This window comes from Phocoena sinus, chromosome 18 (genome assembly GCF_008692025.1).
Source record: "Phocoena sinus isolate mPhoSin1 chromosome 18, mPhoSin1.pri, whole genome shotgun sequence".
In the NCBI taxonomy this organism is placed as follows: domain Eukaryota; kingdom Metazoa; phylum Chordata; class Mammalia; order Artiodactyla; family Phocoenidae; genus Phocoena; species Phocoena sinus.
Genome location: NC_045780.1, coordinates 16882662 through 16902518, shown reverse-complemented (window position 1 = coordinate 16902518; position 19857 = coordinate 16882662). Strand labels below are relative to the sequence as shown.

The window sequence follows — 19857 nt, the reverse complement described above, 5'->3', positions numbered from 1 at the left end:
GCCCGCTTTGTAAATGAAATAAGTGAGGCATGAGAGGTTGAATATCTTGCCCAAGGTCACACTACTGAGTAAGAAGAGGAGCTGGGAATGGATTGTGGATCTGTCTGACTTCAAATCTTGTGTTCTTTCTATGCTGACATGATCAAAGAAATAGATATCAGTTAAAAATAGGTGTATAGAAGAAAACCCTTCTTTACAGTCCCAATCCTACTTTTCTGATTCTTTCCCATTATTCTAAAAGCAGATATTTTTTGCTTCCCTAATTAATTTACCTATCCTTCAGCTGTGCTGATGTTGCAGGTAAAAGTTAGAAAAACGATGGAGCTTCCAAGCTTGGTGGGTGAAGAGCTAGCCCATGGGATAACCCAGGATTTTCCAAATTTAAATGAAAAATTTTAAACTCTTTTTTTTTTTTTTTTTTTTTTTGCGGTACGCAGGCCTCTCACTGTTGTGGCCTCTCCCATTGCGGAGCACAGGCTCCGGATGCACAGGCTCAGCGGCCATGGCTCACGGGCCCAGCCGCTCCGCGGCATGTGGGATCTTCCCGTACCGGAGCACGAACCCATGTCCCCTGCATCGGCAGGCGGGCTCTCAACCACTGTGCCACCAGGGAAGCCCTAAACTGTCTGTCTTTGACAGAGCCTTTAGTGTATAGTCAGAAGTAATTTTGTGTGCTTAAGGGACACACACACAAAACTATCAACTAAGGGATATATTAGAAGTATTATAACAATATGAGTTATTTTTTCATACTAAGTCTTCAAAATCTGATAGTGGTAGATCCACTCCTCTGTAAAAGCAGTGAAAACATTGGCAAAGATGTCTAAAATCAACTTTTTCAGAACTCTTGAAATTAGCCAAAGGCTTCCAACAATCTGAGGAGTGTTTATTCAAGAAAAACTGCTGAATCTCATTGAGCAAGGTTTGTGGCATTGCAACTTGAACTGCTCCCATCTCCCTTTGCTCAGATCTACCGTAACCTTTAAAACCAGCAGGCTTGCAACCACTGGATGGGCAGGCCATGTTTGGGGCTCCTCAAAAAAAAGTCCCATTCCCAGAGCATTGTCCCTATTTGACCTGTCTTCCAGCTCCCTGGAAAAGCCCTGTTCACAGGGCATTGTTGTCATTTGACCTGACTGGAGCTCAGAACTCACTCGGCAGGAAAACCCTATCCCCAGGACCTTTGTCAAAAACAGTGGCAGTTGATACTCAGCTGCTGAGGGGGCAATGCCAGTTGCAGAAATGAGAACCTGACCAAAAACTTAAAAGGAAGTTACGGGAATAAAATCTCCGTAAAAGGCTTTGAAAAGCTCTGACATATTCCTAGGGAATTACAGCACTGTGCACACATGCAAGGCTGTGTGCATACGTAGGAAAGACCTGAGAAGCCCGATTCTCTCACCTCTGACTGACCTTGAGGCCCAAGGGAAGCAATAAATAAAAGCTAAGGCAGAAGTTTAAATTACCTGAGTGTTGAAGGCATGCCCCAACACACATGAAGATCCCCTCAGCAAATGTTGGGAGACTTTTTGGTTCAAAACTTTTAAGGATATCTCAGACCAGTCATTAGCTAACGCTAAGCTAACTGAGACATCAGTGGTTGCACACAACAGGGAATAGAGACTACAGGATTTGTCCAGAAAAGTCACTAAACAAACAAATTGTAACAATTGCAACGATGACCAAAAGCAGCAACAACAATAAGTCTTAGAGAGTTAGGTAAAGGGACTCTGATTTCCAGAATTGTCACATTTATTGTTATATTATCTAAAATGTGGAGTTTTCAATAAAAAGATATGAGACACATGAAGATATAAGAAAGTATGCCTCATACACAGGGGGAAAAAAGTAATCAATAGAAACTGCTCCTGAGGGGGCCAAGATGTTGGACTTATTCTACAAAGATTTTAATCAGCTATTATAAATATACTCAAAGAACTAAAGTGAACTATGTCTAAAGAATTAAAAGAAAGTATGACAATGAAATCTCACAAAATAGAGTATATCAATAAAGAGATAGAAATTACAAAAGAATATATAAATTCTGGAGTTGAAAATTACAATGACTGAAAAGAAAATTTCATTAGCAGGCTCCACAGCAGATTTAAGCTAGAAGAGGAAAGAAACAGCAAACTTGAAGATTGATCAATTGATATTATCCAGCCTGAGGAACAGAAAGAAAAAAGAATTGAGAAAACTGAACAGTCTCAGAGACCTGTAGTACACCATCAAGCATATCAGAAAATTTATAATGGGTCCCAGAGAAGGAGAGAAAAAGAAAGGGGGACAAAGAATATTTAAACAATTAATAGTGAAACATTTCTCAAATTTTTTTTTTTTTTGCGGTACACAGGCCTCTCACCATTGTGGCCTCTCCCGTTGTGGAACACAGGCTCCGGACACGCAGGCTCAGTGGCCATGGCTCATGGGCCCAGCCACTCTGTGGCATGTGGGATCTTCATGGACCGGGGCACAAACGCATGTCCCCTGCATCGGCAGACGGACTCTCAACCACTGCGCCACCAGGGAAGCCCACATTTCTCAAATTTGATGACAAATAATATACAGATTTAAGAAGCTCAGTAAACTCCAAGGGGATAAACTAAAGGGGATCCACACCTACTCACATCATAGTCAAACCATCAAAAGACAGACACGAAGAGAGAACCTTGAAAGCATCAAGAGAAAAATGACTTATCAAATACAGGGAGCCTCAGTAAGATTAACAACTGACTTCTCAGTAGAAACCATAGAGGCTGGAAGTTAGTGGGATGACATATTAAAGATGCTGAAAGAAAAACTGTCAACCAAGAGTTCTCTGTCTGATAAAACTATCCTTCAAAACTGTGGGAGAAACTAAAGCATTCCTAGATAAAGAAAAACTAAGACCTGAAAATCACAATGGGGTCCTTCAGATTAAAAGGAAAAGACACCGGATGGTAACTTGAATCTGCATGAAGACTATAGATCACTGGTAGAGATAAATACATAGATAAAAATATAAAAGACAGTACAGATGTATTTTTGTTTGTAACTCTTTTCTCTCTCTGATTTAAAATACAACCTCATGTGGCAATAATTATAATATTGTTGATGGGCTTATATAAAGATGTAATTTGTATGATAATAATAGTACAAATGAGGGGGTAATACATTGCAGGGAAATTTCTTTATGATATTGAAAATTTCAAGTTAGCATTAATCTGAACTATGTTCTTGCAAGTTAAGATGCTGATTGTAATTCCTAGGGCAACCACTAAGAAAATAACTCCCCCTAAAATATAGTGAAAGAAATGACAAGGGAATTAAAATTGTGTGCTAGAAAATATCTATTTAACAGGAAAGAAGTCAGTAATAGGGGAAAAGAGGAACAAAAACTTCATGACATATAGAAAACAAAGAGTTAAATGGCAGATGTAAATCTTGCCTTATCAGTAATTACATGAAATGTAAATGTATTAAAAGTTGTTACTGGACAGAAAAGGGGATAATTATAATGATAATTAGGAAGCTATAATAATTATAAACATATGCACCTAATGACAGAGCCCCAAAATGCAAGAACCAAAAACTGACTGAAAAGAAGGGTAATGTGGAAAACTGAGCAATAATAGTGGGAGATTTCAATAACTCATTTCAATATGGATAAAACAACTAGGAGGAAGATCATTGAGGAAATAGCTTGACCAACTCTGTAAACCAGCAAGACCTAAGAGACATCTATAGAACATTGCACTCAACAACAACATTCTCCAGAACAGACCATAATCTAGGCCATAAAACAAACCCCAATAAATTTCAAAGGACTGAAATCATACAACATATGCTCTCTAAAAATAGTGAAACGAAAATAAGCAATTAATAGAAGAAAATTTGGGGAATTTGGGCTTCCCTGGTGGCGCAGTGGTTGAGAGTCCACCTGCCAATGCAGGGGACACAGGTTCGTGCCCCGGTCCGGGAGGATCCCTTATGCTGTGGAGCGGCTGGGCGCATGAGCCATGGCCACTGAGCCTGCGCGTCCAGAGCCTGTGCTCCGCAGTGGGAGGCCCGTGTACCGCAAAAAAAAAAAAAAAAATTGAGGGAATTCACAAATATGTGGAAATTTTAAGCAGCATACTCCTAAATAATCAATGGATCAAGGGAGAAATTACAAAGGAAACTAGAAAGTACTTTGAAAAGAAAGAAAATGAAGCACAGTAACGTAAGGAATGGAAGTAAAGCAGCATTCAGAGTGAAATATATAGCTGTACATGCCTATATTAAAAAAGAAGAAAGATCTCACATCAATAACCTTATCTTTCATCTTAAGAAACTAGAAAAAGAAGAACAAACTGAACCCAAAGCAAACTAGGGGAAGAAATAAAGATTACAGAAAAACAACACAGAAAAATCAGTGAAGTCAAAGGAGGCCATTTTGAAAAGATCAACAAAATTGGCAAATCTTTAGCTAGACTGACCAAGAAAAGGAAAATTCAAATTACTAAAATCAGGAATGAGAGAGTACATCATTGCCGATCTTATAGAAATATTCAAGAAAAGAGGAACATAAGGGAATACTATGAACAACTGTATGCCAACAAAGTAGATGATTTAGATGAAACGGACAAATCCCTAGAAAGGCATGAACTACAAAGACGGACTCAAGAAGTAGTAGACAATCTGAACCGACCTATAGCAGGTAGAGAGATTAGATTAGTAAATTAAAGCCATTCCATAGAAAAAAGCCCAGTCCCAGATAGCTTCACTGGCAAAATCTTTTAAATAATGAACAAATTAATACCAGTTCTTTACAAGTTTCTCCCCAAAAATGGAAGAAGAGAGACTACCTCCCAACTCATTCTGTGAGGCCAGTATTACCCGCATACCAAAGCCAGACAAAGATGTCATAAGAAAAGAAAACTACAGAATATATCCCTTATGAACATAGGTGCAAAAATCCTCAAAAAGTAACAAACCAAATCCAGGAGTATGTAAAAAGGATTATACACCATGACCAAGTGGGATTTGTCCTAGGAATACAAAGTTGGTTCAACATACGAAAATCAATCAATGTAATATATTGTACTATTTCAATAAAATAAAGGCCCCAATCCACATAATAATCTCAGCAGCCACAGAAAAAGTATTTGAGAAAATACTCTTTCGTGATAACAACACTCAAAAAATTAGGAATAGGAAACTTTCTCAGTCTGTTAAAGGGCGTCTATAAAAAACCCACAGCTAACATCACACTAATGTATTTCATATTTTTTAATGGTTTGAAATAAAAATATTTTAGATATATACATTGGGTTAAATAAAATATTTCATTGAAATTTTATTTTATGTATTTTTAATATGGCTTCTAGAAAAGTTTTAATTACAAATGTGGCTCATATTTATGGGATGCATTTTATTTCTGTCTGACAATGCAGTTCTGGACACGGGGGCTCTAGGTTCTGGCAGATCTGGGTCTTACTCCCTGCCCTGTAGCACTGGATAGTCGAGGCGCGAGGGCAGAGGATTGAGGGACTGGGGTGGAGAAGAAGCAGACAGGGGAAGATGAAGGGGTGTATTAAATGCAGTCTTTCTGTGAGCATAGGGGCTTTGTTTTATTCACAGCTATATCCTCAGTGCCTAGAATAGTAAAATTGGTAATAGAATCAGTTTCAATAAGAGGATAGTGTTTATTACTAAATGGTTACTTATTCACATCTGATATTTGCTGTAGGTACCTAGAATCTAGAAAATGAGAATGCAGTTTAGTGAGCACAGACGTGACATTTGATAATCATCCAACCATGAGGTGAGTGTACAGATGCCTTGGAAGACTAAGGGGAACTAGACAGTGGTAGCTGCCATTTAACAAAATGTTCGTTGTTGCCAGGTGTTTTGATAGTGCAAGGCAAATCTTTGCCCAACGATTTTTTTTTTCATATTTAGGGAAAATATATCTCATGTAAAATTACCTGATTTCCAAATATTGGCACCTAATTCAAATTTTTAAAAATGTGCATAGCAAACAAAACCCTCCTGTGCACTGGATTTGGCCCAGAAGCCAACTGAATATTTAGCTGGTAAAGTGAATGCATGCTTCCTTTGACTCCTTAGGCATCAAAGCAAAGAACTCAACCAGTGCTACACACAGGAAGCCTTCCCAGACCTCCTTATCTGTGTTACATCCTCTTTCATAAGGTCTAATAGTCCATGTAGTTCTTCTCAGCAGTTGTTACATTTGCAGTCTACATTTGTGTGATTATTTGATTCAAGATATGTCTCTTCCATGGGACATCTGAAAGCTCCCCATGGGTAGAGGCTGGGTCAGTTTTTACTAATCAATAATTAACAAATGAATGAATGAATTGGGCAGGAGAGATGAATTTTGAAATGCATGCTGTGTTAAAGAGTATAGCATCTCACTTGGAATTCTGTGTTGAAAGGTTGAGTCCAACAGCTAGTTGTTTTGTAGGCTCTATATGAGCAAAGATGACTTTTTTCCCCTGTTACATAGACATTTCAGTGTTATCTACACTAATAGATCTTAAAGCCTATTTCAGAGAACACTGGCATTTGCAGCAGAACACATTAATGTCAGCATTTATTTGTACTTAGTAATTCCAAAGTTCTCATAGTTTGACATTTTAGGCTGTAGCTAATCCTCTGGACTTACTGCTCTTCCTGGGAAAAATGGAAACACTGCTTCCCTTGAATAGTTATTAAAAATATCTTTTTTAGATTCTGGATATTTGTAAAGTTTGATTATTTTAAGCTCTGGAGGAATGGGAAAGCTGGAGGAAGAGCTGGCAAGGATCACTAGAACCAAAGTTTTCTATTAAAAAAAGAAAAACAGAAATCAATAATAATTTGCCAAGTTACAGTTGAAAGATTTACTGTCATACTGAAATAAAATAAAGGCTGTATTGCTGAAAAAAGAGTGGTCACCTTTTCTATGCCTTGAGACATAATGAAGAAATATGATGCTGGGAAGTGAGAAACAGCAGGCAGGGAAAGGAGAGAAGACCACAACCTGTTTCAGTTTGTGGACAAGTTTTGAACAGTGCTAAACTTTATCCTTCACATTTTTATAAGTTGCAGAAAGGAAAGTCTTAAAAGATTTCTTAAAATTGAATCTGTATGGTTCCATTTATATAACATTTTCAAAATGACAGCATTTTAGAGATGGAGAACAGATTAATGGTTGCCAGGGGTTAGAGATGGGGCAGAAGTGTCTATCGGTTTTTGCTTTGTGTATCTTGAAGCTCTGTGTGTGTGATTGTAAACATTGAGGATTATTTCCTCCTGACCCTTCTATCATTATGAAATGACCTTCTTCATCCCTGGCAATATCCTTTGTCTGTTATTAACAGAGCCATTGCATCTTTCCTTTAATTAGTGTTAGCATGATAAGCACACTCTATCTTCTTCCTTTTACTTTTAATCTACTTGTATCTTTATATATAAATGGTGTTTCTTATAGGAAGCATATAATTTTATCTTACTTGTTTATCTAGTCTGACAATTTCTTTTAATTGGGATGTTCAGTCCATTTACATTGAATGTGATTATTGATATGGTTAGATTTGAGTCTGTCATTCTGCTGTTTGTTTTCAATTATCTCACCTGTTCTTTGTACTTTTTTTTTTTTTTTTTTTTTTTTGTGGTACGCGGGCCTCTCACTGTTGTGGCCTCTCCCGTTGCGGAGCACAGGCTCCGGACGCGCAGGCTCGGCGGCCATGGCTCACGGGCCCAGCCGCTCCGCGGCATGTGGGATCTTCCCGGACCGGGGCACGAACCCGTGTCCCCTGCATCGGCAGGCGGACTCCCAACCACTGCGCCACCAGGGAAGCCCCTTTGTACTTCTTTTACTCCCTTTCTGCCTTCTTTTGAATTGAGTGCTTTTTATGATTCTGTTTTATCTCCTTTGTTGTCGTATTAGTAACAGCATTTTGTTTTGTTTTGTAATTTAACTGGCTGCTTTAGGGTTTACTGTACACATATTTAAATGATTGCGTCTACCTTCAAGTGATATAACACCACTCCACATATAGTATAGGAAACTCTCAATGGTATATTTTCATTTCTCCCTTCCTGGCCTTTATGCTATTATTGTCATATATTTTATTTATGCATATGTTATAAACCCTGCACTAAATTGTTATTTTTGTTTAGCCAGTGATCTTTAAAGATATTTAAATAGTAAGAAAAATTCTTTACCCCTGCAGTCACCATTACCAGTGTTCCTCATTCCTTTGTGTAGATTCATATTTTCATGGGGTTTCATATTCCTTCTAGCAGAAGAACTTCCCTTAGCATTCCTTGTCATGTGGGTCCATTGGTGATTATTTCTTTCAGCCCTTGTATTTCTGAAAGAATCTATTGACCACCTTCACTTTTCAAGGGTATTTTCTCTGGGTTTATCATGTGTTCTTTTAGTATTTTAAAGATGTTTCCCCATTGTCTTCTGGCTTGCATTGTTTCTAATAAGAAATTTGCTATCAGTTTTAGCTTTGTGCTTCAGTACATGATGTCATTTTTTTCCTCTCTGCTTTTAAGACGATTTCTTTATTACTGGTTTTGAACTATTGATTCTGATGCATAATTTTATTCCTGTTTCTTTGTGCTTTGGGTTTATTGAACTTCTTGGATGTGTGGTTTTATAGTTTTCATCAAATTCAAAACTGTTCTGCCATACTTCAAATACTTCTTGTTTCCCCCCTGTTCTCTTTCAGGAGCTCCAATTCACACATAAATTATTAGGATACTTGAAGTCCCACAGTTTGCTGATACTTTATTTTTAATTCTTCTTTCTCTGTGTTACCATTTTAGATAGTTTCTATTGCTATGTCTTCAAGTTCATTAATCTTTTCTTCCACTGTTAATCGCATCTGGTGTATTTTTTAATCTCAACTTGGGTCTTTTTAGAAAATCTTCTGTGTCTCTACTTAACTTTTTGTACATGAGGAATACTGTGTTTAATCCTTTTGTCTCTTCATTCTAACATCTGTGTCTAACATCAGCACCCCCTCTCAACAATTGATTTCTTTATTTTTCTCATTATGGGTCATATTTTTTTGCTTCTTTGAATGCCTAGTAATATTTGATTAGACACTGTGAATTTTACCTTTTTGGCAGATGAATATTTTTGTATTCCTATAAATAATCTTGAGCTTCACTCTGGGACACAGTGGAGGTACTTGGAAACAGTTTGATTCTTTTAGGTCTTGCTTTTAAAATTAGTTCGGTGGGACTGGAGCAACATTTAGTCTAGTCTGTCCCCTACCACTGAGGCAAGACCCTTTGGAGTACTGTACCCAGTGTCCTCTGAATTATGAGGTTTTCCAGTCTGCCTGGGAATAGGCCCAGTGCAGGGCCCCGAGTGCATGTGGAGTACTGTTTCCTCTAATCTGTTCAGCTGGTTTCTCTCCTACCCTTAGGTAGTTTCATCACGTGCATGCACTGACCAGTACTCTGTTGAATACTCTACTCAAGCAGTACTCTTTGCTGATCTCTGGGGATTTCTCTCTTTGTTGCTCAGTTCCTGCATGCTGACCTGTGAACTCTAGCCATGGTGTCTTGAGAACTCTCCCCTCCATCTCTACAACTCAGGGAGTCAGCCAGGCTTCACCTGGGTTCTCCCATTCTGCACCGTGGCCTGGAAACTGTCTCAAGGCAGTAAGCTGGGGCGGTCACAGGGCTCACCTCATTTGTTTCCCATCTCTCAGATAACTGTCCTGCATGGCTCAACCTCAGTGTATTGAAAATAGTTGTTTTGCATATTTTGTCCTTTTTATTTTTGTTTTTTGGCTGTTAAATTGGGTTTCTGTTATTCCATTTGGTTGCAAGTGAAAATCTCAAAATTAGGGGTTTTTTTCTTTATATATTTAATGTCACTATTGAGAAAAAAGTTGTACCTACACCATTTATCAGTAAGCCAGTTTCTAAACATGCTTGCTATATTTAAGTTTATGAAGATCTGAAGTGGGGTAAAGGGAGTGGGGCTGTAGAAAATAAAGGTGACTAAGTTCCCTTCCTTCCTCAGAGCTTTCTGATTTACTCTTTGGTAGATTGTTGCTCTGCTCCCTTATTAATCAGAGTCCCTTGGTTCCTTTTGGAGAGAGATTCTTTAAATGGGTTTAAATATGCCACTCAAAATGTATGAGGATGTTATAAATAAAATTGTCATGGTCTTTATGTTTTAATCTGTATGATTTAAACTTTGACATTAAAATATCATGGAGGAAACATAATGAGAGGACTTAACTCACCAGATATTAAAATGTATTTTAAAGCTACAATAATTAAAATATTGAAGTACTAATGCTAATATAGCCACAGATTCATGGGTCAAAATACAGTGTCCATAAACAGACTCATAAATGTGTTTGAAACACTTAGCATAGGGTTATTCAGTTAGATGGCATGGAGACAACTGAACAACTCATTGCAAAAAATTAAAGTTGGATATCTCCTCCCCATATCTTATACAGAGATGTATTCCAAATAGGTTAACTATAATCTAAAAGTACTAGAAGAAAATATGGGCAATTCACATTATCTTGAGGGAGAGAAGGCCTTTCTAAGTATGACACAAAAGATACAACCATGAAGGAAGTTATTGATGAGATTACACAAAGATTTTATATCTCCTAAGTGGTGAAATAATCATTAAAAACAGGGAGTTCCCTGATAGCCTAGTGGTTAGGATTCAGGGCTTTCACTGCCATGGCCTGGGTTCAATCCCTGGTCTGGAAACTGAGATCCCACAAGCCACATGGTGTGCCCCGCCGCCCCCACCCCCCAAAAAAATATCATTAAAAGCAGATTTGATATCCTTACTGTGTAAAGACTCCTAATACAGCAGTAAAAAAAAAAAGATGAATGCCCTACTAGAAAAATGGGCAGAGGACATGAGTAGATAATCATAATTAGGGGCAAAAAACATGAATGTCCAGTACATATTGATTTTTTAAATGTTCTATTTAATAATAATAGTAACAAAAAAATAATAATAAGAGCTGTCACTTATTATTTATTATTTCTGTTTGTCTGAATATAAGAACTTTAAACAAATTAGCTAGTTTAATCCTTTGAAAGGCAAGTGTACATATTATCATCATCATTTTATACATGTGACGGCTGAGACGGGACATGAGGACCCTTGCCTGAGGTGACAGAGCTGTCGGGTGCTTGAGCCAAGGTTTAACCCTTCTGAGCCCTGCTCCTCAGCACTTCTCAAAGAAGTAAATTAAAACTACCTTAAATTCCACTGCACTTCACAGAGAAGTTGATAGTTTGCATAAGATCACACAATTTATAAGCAATAGAAGAGAGCTAAAATTTTTAGGAAGAAAAATCATAAAAACAGAAGAAAGAAAAAGAGTAAAGTGAGCAACAAAACAGATGTCTTTTAATTTTACAAACTCACCATTTCTTTTCAGAGTATTTAAAAGACGCTTCAAAGAAGATGAAAAGTGGGCTTATGTTTGTAAAACTGGTTAACCCGTGTTCAGGTAAGCGCTCTTGCCCCCGCCCCCCCCGCCCCGGTAATGGTAACTTGAACATTTTTAAAACGTTGTAGCTGAAAAGTGTGTATATTTATTTGTCTTTGTATGTTTGTTCTTCCTGAATAGCTTTTAAAGGTAGGATAGCATTACATGGTGACAAAAGCAAGCTAATGACATAACCAGTCTTCTAAGATAATTCACTTGACTTAAACGTTTTTTTATTTCTTCTTAATTTTAATCCATAGAGCTGTATTCATCAGAAATGATGGCAAAACAAAACAAAAAAATGTAGCGTGTTTGATTTCTCTCTGAAAACAGATGAATTTTCCTTGGTCTTTTTAAGCCAATTTTTCCTAAAGTAGTTATCCAATATTAGCCTCCATTTATACTCATTTTATGTTATAAAGTAAAATAAATAACCAGAGTTTAAAAAAAAAAAAAAGGAAGGCTTTTACTGGACATGCCAAGATTTTGAATAGTTTCATTTTTAGCTGTACTTACCTTATTTTGTTCAGACCGAAAAGTAGTATATATATTTTTTCCTGTCAAGGGGTGATTTTTTTGCATCAAAAGCATTGTATTTTGAGGAGATACATGTTTTATCAGGAACAATTTTACCTTTATATTCAGTGTATTTTGCTTTGTCTTATAATTTTTAGGCAAAAATATTAAAATACACTATAAGTATATAGTAATATTGGTGATACTATTTATCTCTGTGTGAAATTTTTCTCCGTTTATTTTATAAGATTTACCAGGTTATTATTAATTTTATAAGGCTTTGAGTAGATACCTGATATTTAGCAAATTAGAGCATCCTCTTGGTGACTGTCGTACTGAATAGTGAAAGCAAGAGAAATCCAGTGAGCAGTGCCATGTTGTTATCGTTGTTGCAAAGACACATAAATAGAAACAAGAGAGGCAAAAATTCCGGCTTCCTCCAGTTTTCTTTTCCTCAAAATGAAATTGAATGTAATTGGTCAGTTATATTATGTGGAACTCCTAGGTATATGTAAGACTAAGATGAGGTGAGAAATGTTTTTTCAAGAGAAGTTTTAGTTATCAGTAAAGCATTTAACAAAAGGAAGGTACAAAAAAGGTCAGGCTTGTAAAATTCATTTCATCTAAATGTCCGTGGACAACATTTTGCTATACTGACTATGGAGAAATAAAGGCTAACTTTTGCTGAGCACTTACTAACGTGCCGTGTTAGGAGCTTTACATGTACGTATTCTATCTTTTCAATCCTTATAAAAAAAAATACTGAGGTAGGTTCAGTATTGCTTGCAATTTTCAGATATGGAAAGAGAAGTACAGAAAGGATTATATAGCTTCCCCAAGGGCTCACGCCCAGCATGTAGTTGAGATAGACTCAAACTCAGGGCCCTGGATTTTGCTGTGCTTAGAAAAAAAATTCGTGCATTGGAGGGATTCATTCAGATTCATGCAGATGTGCCCAGTCCCTGCCCCCTTCTAACTTCCTTTTTTTTTGGTGTTTTAAGAAAGGGAAATTTTCATCCAATTGGGTGTGGCTTTCCTCACTCCTCATGTTGTAAAGCACGTTGCTGTTGTAGGGCCCTGGCCTTTTCTCCTGTGGAGCTCGCCTCAGGTGTGCAGGCCCTGTCTCCCGCCCTCTGTATGGGAGGCTGTACACTGCCCTGGAGACAGGGCCCACAGGCCAACTCAGTCCATCTGGCTGAGCCATTAGGTTTGGGTAGTTTAAGAATGGGTTTTTCTTCCTGATCTGATAGAGGACTCAATGAGAGGCTCTGTAGCAGTTAAGATAAATGATTTGTACTTTTGTGTTTATTGGTCTAAGTTCAGTGAGGATTATACAGTTGGAAAACAAGCATCTGTATGTAATAGCTGCAAGCTTTCCTTGGAGTCACTTTGTATAGACTAGATCTGTGTATGTTTATGTTCATATTAGGAGCATTGCTCAGAACTATGAGATCGTCTTTTGATATTTGTGTGTGTGTGTGTGAAAACTTACAAATAAAAAACAGATTTGTTTTAACAGGGGAAGGAGCCATTTACTTGTTCAATGTGTGTCTACCACAGCTGTTTGAAATAAAAGTTTTCAAGGAGAAAAACCATTCTTGGTTTATAAATGAATCGGTTCAATCAGGTAAGTGACTAGTGTATATATTTACATTAACACATACCCTGACTTTGCCGTCCTTCACATCTATCTGCCCAGTTTGGAGTCTGGTCCATGGTTTTTTCTTTGTTGGCGTCAGAGCAGGGTTTAATCAAGGAGAAAGGAAAGATTTAAACAAGTTTAGATCAATAACTGTGTCTTAGATGGTAGGAAATTTTTAACTAACAATTCTGATTTTTCTCCTAAAACACTGACACACCCCGAGTCAGATGACTTTTGTACTACGGAGTGCACATTGTGTTCACTGGAAACTCTTTGCTCTTATCCATTTTTGAGGATCTTCAAGTTTTTAACATCATATTTCCTTGCAAATGGATGTTGATATAGCTTCTAGAATAAAATAGAAGAGAAGAGAATGCTTTCTCATATAAATTACGATGGCCACCCCACCTGCCCCCAACACACACACCCAACACCCAATTTCTATTTCTTTTAAGAGCGTTCCTTTGATTTGGGGCTCAGCGTTGACTCGGAAGGAAAAAGGGTACCACACGTAGTCCTGACAGTTCTGGGTGAGAGTGGGAGGGTGCGTCATGGGGTATCTCAGTTCCCTCTGTCCCTCTGTCTCTCGTTGTTTGCAGAGAGTGCTTTCCATTGCTTTCTAAGCCCTCTGCTTTCTGTTGACCGTCTAAGTCACCACTTAGTGCTAAGGTAGGAAGGCCACTTTGCCTTTCTTGTAAGGCATACAGAAGAAGAGTTTATTGCTGGTGTTGAATTTCATATACCTGTGTGCATGAGAAGATTTGAAGCGGTTTTCAGTTGCCGAAATGCAGTGGTAGACTGTGTATTTAGCCTGGTAGGTGACAAGTATACATTCCTTTTTATTGTTCTCTTTTCTTATTTTTCATTTGGCAATATATGAGAGTTCCCACTTCTAATGTAGTATACTTGCCTTTGAGTTTGGCTGGATAGACACAGTAATATCCAGATGAAACTGGAAAATATTCAGAAGCAGTGATTGATTAGCTCTCCTGGACTGTCTGACTTGGTACCTGCTCTTTTTTTTTTTTTTTTAATAGACCTTTTTTTATAGATTTTGGTTCACAGCAAAGGTACCTGCTTTTTTCATCGTCTTCTTTTTAAACGTAACCTTCAAGAAAGAGCTGTTTTTGTTTTTGTTTTGTTTTGCGGTACGCGGGCCTCTCACCGTTGTGGTCTCTCCCGTTGCGGAGCACAGGCTCCGGACACGCAGGCTCAGCAGCCATGGCTCACGGGCCCAGCCGCCCCGCAGCATGTGGGATCTTCCCGGACCGGGGCACAAACCCACGTCCCCCACATCGGCAGGCGGACTTTCAACCACTGCACCACCAGGGAAGCCCAGAAAGAGCTGTTTTTAAAGAATGGCTACCAGGATATTGTTTTCAGAACAAGAAACCTGTTTCTAATTTCTGAATATAGTGGATGCCTCATATAAACTGAGCTTAGAGCTTCTGATAGGTTGTTTCATAAACTTCTCTTCTACTTAAAAAAAAAAATAATTAACTAATGTCATCATGTAAAATTACGTCCTTAATTTTTTTTCAACATACTGTGAAATGGATTCATGTATATAATTTATGGTTAGAATTTCTTGGCTGTATAAGTAGGTTGCTCTGTTAGAGAATAAAAGTCAGTACATGTTTCCTGAAACCAAATTAATAAGCATGGAGATGAATTGTTTATTGTTCTTTTTGATGAAATACCTCTTCTGGTTCACTTCCATGGAAGAAGGACTCTGGGATGCTTGGAGGGGAGTGCGGTAGAGAAAAGTGGGGCGCAGGCAGCCTAGTTGATTTGCCTTTTTTCCTTTCAGCGTGGAGAGCACCACTCATCTTACTGCAGAGATTCCAGTTTCTTATGCTCAGTCTTGTTAGACTCCTGCCCTCTTGCATTTTTCTTTGGGAGGAGGGATGGGGTAGTTTCTGGCGACCTCTGAGCTTTGAGTCATTGACAGTTCAGAGCTGTGAGCCCAGAGCCCATAGGAGAAGCCACGTACAGAGGAAATAATATTGCTTTCCCATGGCTTCCTCCTCAAAAGCACAGGAAATTACATTTTACTGCAGCTTTGTAGATAGACTTATACAGGTTTCCTAATGTTTGCCTGATTCACATTCTGTCTGTATTCCCCCGAACCCTGCTATTTTTTTTGGCAGGGGGTGGGAGGTGGGGAGAGGAGGGCCTCTATTAAAAATGATTTCTAAAAAAGAAATGGAAAGTTAAAGATCAAGTTCAGTGTCTTGGCTGTCCTCTCCACACCAGGGATTTGAAGCTGTTTGGAGTGAAATCTCGTGGACCATGTTCTGCCTTTTGAGAGAATCACATAATCTTGGGCCTGTGTAGGAGGAGCTTCTGAATTTGGAATTTCACATATATTTTTCAAAGAATGGTTCCCACATTGGGATTAAGGTGAAATAACTAAGTTGTCTTTCCGTGTTGTTGAATTCTCTTTTTAATCTGTAGGAGGTCTTCTTCACTTTGCCACACCCATGGACCCTCTGTTTCTGCTTCTCCACTACCTTATAAAGGCTGATAGAGAGGTGAGTTTCCCAGTTTGGGATATTAACAGTGGGGAAACAGAATAGATTGTTTTTTTTTAACATGATCTCCTCTCTCTCCTTATAATGGTCCAAATGTAGACTCCCCACAGTTCAGATTTAACTTGGTTGGTATACAACACCTATATCGTGTGTGCTGGTACAGATCAGAGCACTGATCAGCAGACCTGAGATCCAGCATCGTGATCTTGGACTAGCTCACCAACGAGTCCTGAGAACTGCCTAACCCTTTGTGTTACCTGCCTTTCTTGTTTGACAAAGTCTAACAATGAAATTCTCATTACGTACCCATTAGTTTTGAAATACAGTACAAATGTTAAGACCTCAGGCCTTAAGAGAATAAAGAAGATTTATCGTCTTTCATTTTCTTCTGTGTGAGACACTGTGAAATAGGTACTCTGGGGGTGTGTCCAGCAAAAGCTCCTTAATGGGGAAGCTGTAGTTGAGGAATCCCAGATGGAGTAAAATTTACCTTTGTGATATAAGACAGAGTTTATTAATAGTAATAGTTCCAGCCAAAGGTCCCAGGATACCTTTACAGTTGACAATCATTAAGGATCCCAAAGAACTTTTTGTTTCTGTGTGTTTTATCTATCAATATTGACTACATTAGAAATTGAAACTGAGAAATTTAAAAATAATTTTATTAATTTATTTTTAAAATAAAAATAATAAGCCCATTATACATTAACATATGACGTGTTTCTAATGAAACAAACAGTAAAAGTCAGTGAGGAGTATGGTACTGTTTTACATTTTTGCAAATCTCTTTGATGTCTGGCTTGAGAGAAGACAACTGGATTTTCACATCTTGTTCTGCATTCGGTCTGTTTCCATACACTGTTTGAGTGGAAGTGTGTAAAGAATATGCAGCCTTTCACATATGAGGTCAGAAAAGGAAGGAATTGTATATTAGCCTTTTAGATAGTTGTGGATACTCTGCTTTGATACTACTCCAAAAACCAACAAGTGGTGGTTTCTTAAAAGTTAGTTGCAATGTGGAATCTGAAACCCTGTGAATGAACTTTCCGTGTTCTTGTTAAAAAACAAAATTCAAATGAGTAAATTTTAAAGATCTTATTGGCTTTCTTGAATGATTCACGAATTGGGCAGCATCTATTCTAGCAGACAGAAAGAAGCTCCAAGGAACTGTACAAAATGAAAAACTTTTACAGTCAGAAGGGAATAAGAACAAGAAAGTTCAACTAGAGTCTAAAGGGGGATTGGTTATGGCAAGCTCACGTTTCTTTAGGGCATGCCTGGCGTCTATCAGGCAAATGACCTGGCTAGTGCTCCTTAGCAGATTACTGATTGGCTGGTTTAAGATTCCTCTTCTGGGTGAGCTGAAACTAATTAAGTCTCTGTTTGGGCTTAGCACAAACGACTCCATTTGGGGCCTGCTGTCTGGTTTTTAACACTCTCTTACGTTAAAATCTATTGGATCTTTCACGCGTATTACTTTGCAATATCATGCATTGGTCATTTGGAAAATATTGTCTCACTGAATTATGCAGTTCTTCCAAATGTCTACACAACTTATTACACACACACACACACATACACATACACACACACACACACACACACACACACACCTTTGTTAATTTAATATTACCAGTGATCTCTTTAGAAAACTGAGTGTTGGGAAGCTTGTCGTAGTGGCAGACAAATTCTCTACAATTCTAATTTTTGCTTTAAAGTTCAAATTTTATCGTTGGCTACAAGCACTGTCAATCTTTCCCTTGAAGTGACAGGTTCACTTCATTTATGTTCTGTCAGTACTCAAGTCTGAATAACCATAGTTCATAGTGGTTCTTTTGGGTAAAAAATTGAGAAAAAGGGAGCTAGTTCTGCTCGCAACTCGGACAGTCACACAGCGCTTTTCCTTGAGATGATCCCTGAGCCTCGGCGATAGCCGAAGTACTTCAGCCACACTTGACTTTCATCACACAGAGCATTTAACCTACCTGCACTCCAAGGTGAAGATTTAAATAAAAGAAATTGCTTTCACTCCTTGATCAAGGAGACCCTTAAGTGCAGCTGGGATGTTTTTACCTGCTTGTCCATGGCAGTGAAGAGTGCAGCGGCTGCCGGACAGTTTGCTGGCACCACCCTGACTGGTGCTGAGGAGCCAGGGCGTTTACCCACCTTTGGACTGAAATCATCAGTGCAAATGTTGACACAGTGAAAAAGCAAACAGCATTGTAGCCTTAGCTTGAAAATAGTTTGGCGCTTGTGGACCCCCTGCAGGGGTACTGTATCTCCCAGGGATCCACCAACCACAGATTGAAAACCTTCGAAATGACAACTTTAAGGAAGGGTGTTATTTAAACACTTAGAGGAATCTTATTTTTGCACTCTCATGTCTGCAAATAGTTTAAGTGCTTATGGGTTCTCACTGAGTACTTAGATCCATTCTCCAAAACTCGTGTTTTGTATTTATATTGACTTAATTTGTGATAAATACTGAGAGTAATAAAACTGACTTAAAACTTTAGGTGGTGCTTTCTCCTGATGCACCTTGTCGTCTCTTATTCTCCTCCTCTCCTACATTCTTTGTTCTTTATTGTGGATTAGTTAAGTTTTATTCCTTAGTTCAATCATGTTTCCCCTTACCTGGAAGCTACTACGGTAGCCGCTATAATTAGGGCACGGCGAGCCGTGAGGCCGGTGAGCCGTGTATCTCTAAGGAGCAGAAACGGTTCTAGTCCCTACCAGGAAGGCCCTAGAAGTATTCAGGGAAGAAGATGGAAACTTCAGGTGGCTCCCATTCCTGGTGTTTCTAGGATACATTAGCGGGAGGAAGCCACCAATCAGCCTTAGTATCAATACCTGTGTTGATGCACCTTTAAAGGCCCTCCCCCCATTTGGGGGAACTGTTTGCCTATTTCCCATTAAGACCCTGACTGGTGAATTAATCCTCACTCTGGCCCTCTGGGAGGCTCTGGGGGTGCTGTGGCTGGTTCAGGGAGGCAGATGCAGAATGAAGCTCATGGTGGTAGTTGGCTTTCACTGTAAACCATCTTGCTCTCTCTTCTCAAATACTTAAAGTGCCCCTTAAAATAGCCCATGAGACATTCAGATATTTCCTCCCCTACATTTTAGATGTGATCTTTTCCTATTTAATTAAAAAAAATTAGTATGTACTTTCAAAATGTTGACCCATTCTTTGTTAAACATGATTTATTTTAACGTCAGTAAAAATAATTCTTCTGTCTAGCTCTCCCAACTGTTATTAACTTTATATCCAAACAAGTTTCTTATTGCAAAACCTTTTTATGTATATATGGTAAAGAAAACAAGAATGAAACATTAGTGTATTATGAAATGATGATGTCAAGACTGTGTGGTAGTCCATTACATATTAGTAAAATATTGTTTTAAAGTAGTTAAATATTTAACACATTGGGTGATCATGGAAGAATATAGATTAAGGTAGGAATCTAAAGACAGTAACTTGGGAAACCTGTGAATTATTCTTACTATCTGAAGGGAAAAGAGAACATTTAAATTAAAACATTTCTTGCCACTTGATGGAACCCAGGTGCTTTCAAGAGCTTCCTAAAGGGAGCCGAGAGTCAGTTCTGGAGCCTGTCCCGTTAAGGGAATCCTTAGGTGGAACAAGTGACTTTGAATTTAGTTTAAAGGTCCAGCTATGAGGTTATATATCTTTGTCTCT

General features: G+C 38.3%; 1 protein-coding gene across 4 annotated transcripts in view; it reads left to right on the top strand.

The window, feature by feature from the left end:
• The window catches only part of RNASEH2B (ribonuclease H2 subunit B), a 92616-nt gene that overhangs the window by 14642 nt on the left and 58117 nt on the right, over positions 1–19857 (top strand). For all 4 annotated transcript variants that reach the window (XM_032611640.1, XM_032611639.1, XM_032611637.1 and 1 more), the window contains 3 exons: positions 11418–11489; positions 13504–13611; positions 16084–16160. In XM_032611640.1, the coding sequence (XP_032467531.1) occupies positions 11418–11489; positions 13504–13611; positions 16084–16160 (257 nt within the window). The remainder of the gene's footprint in view (positions 1–11417; positions 11490–13503; positions 13612–16083; positions 16161–19857) is intronic.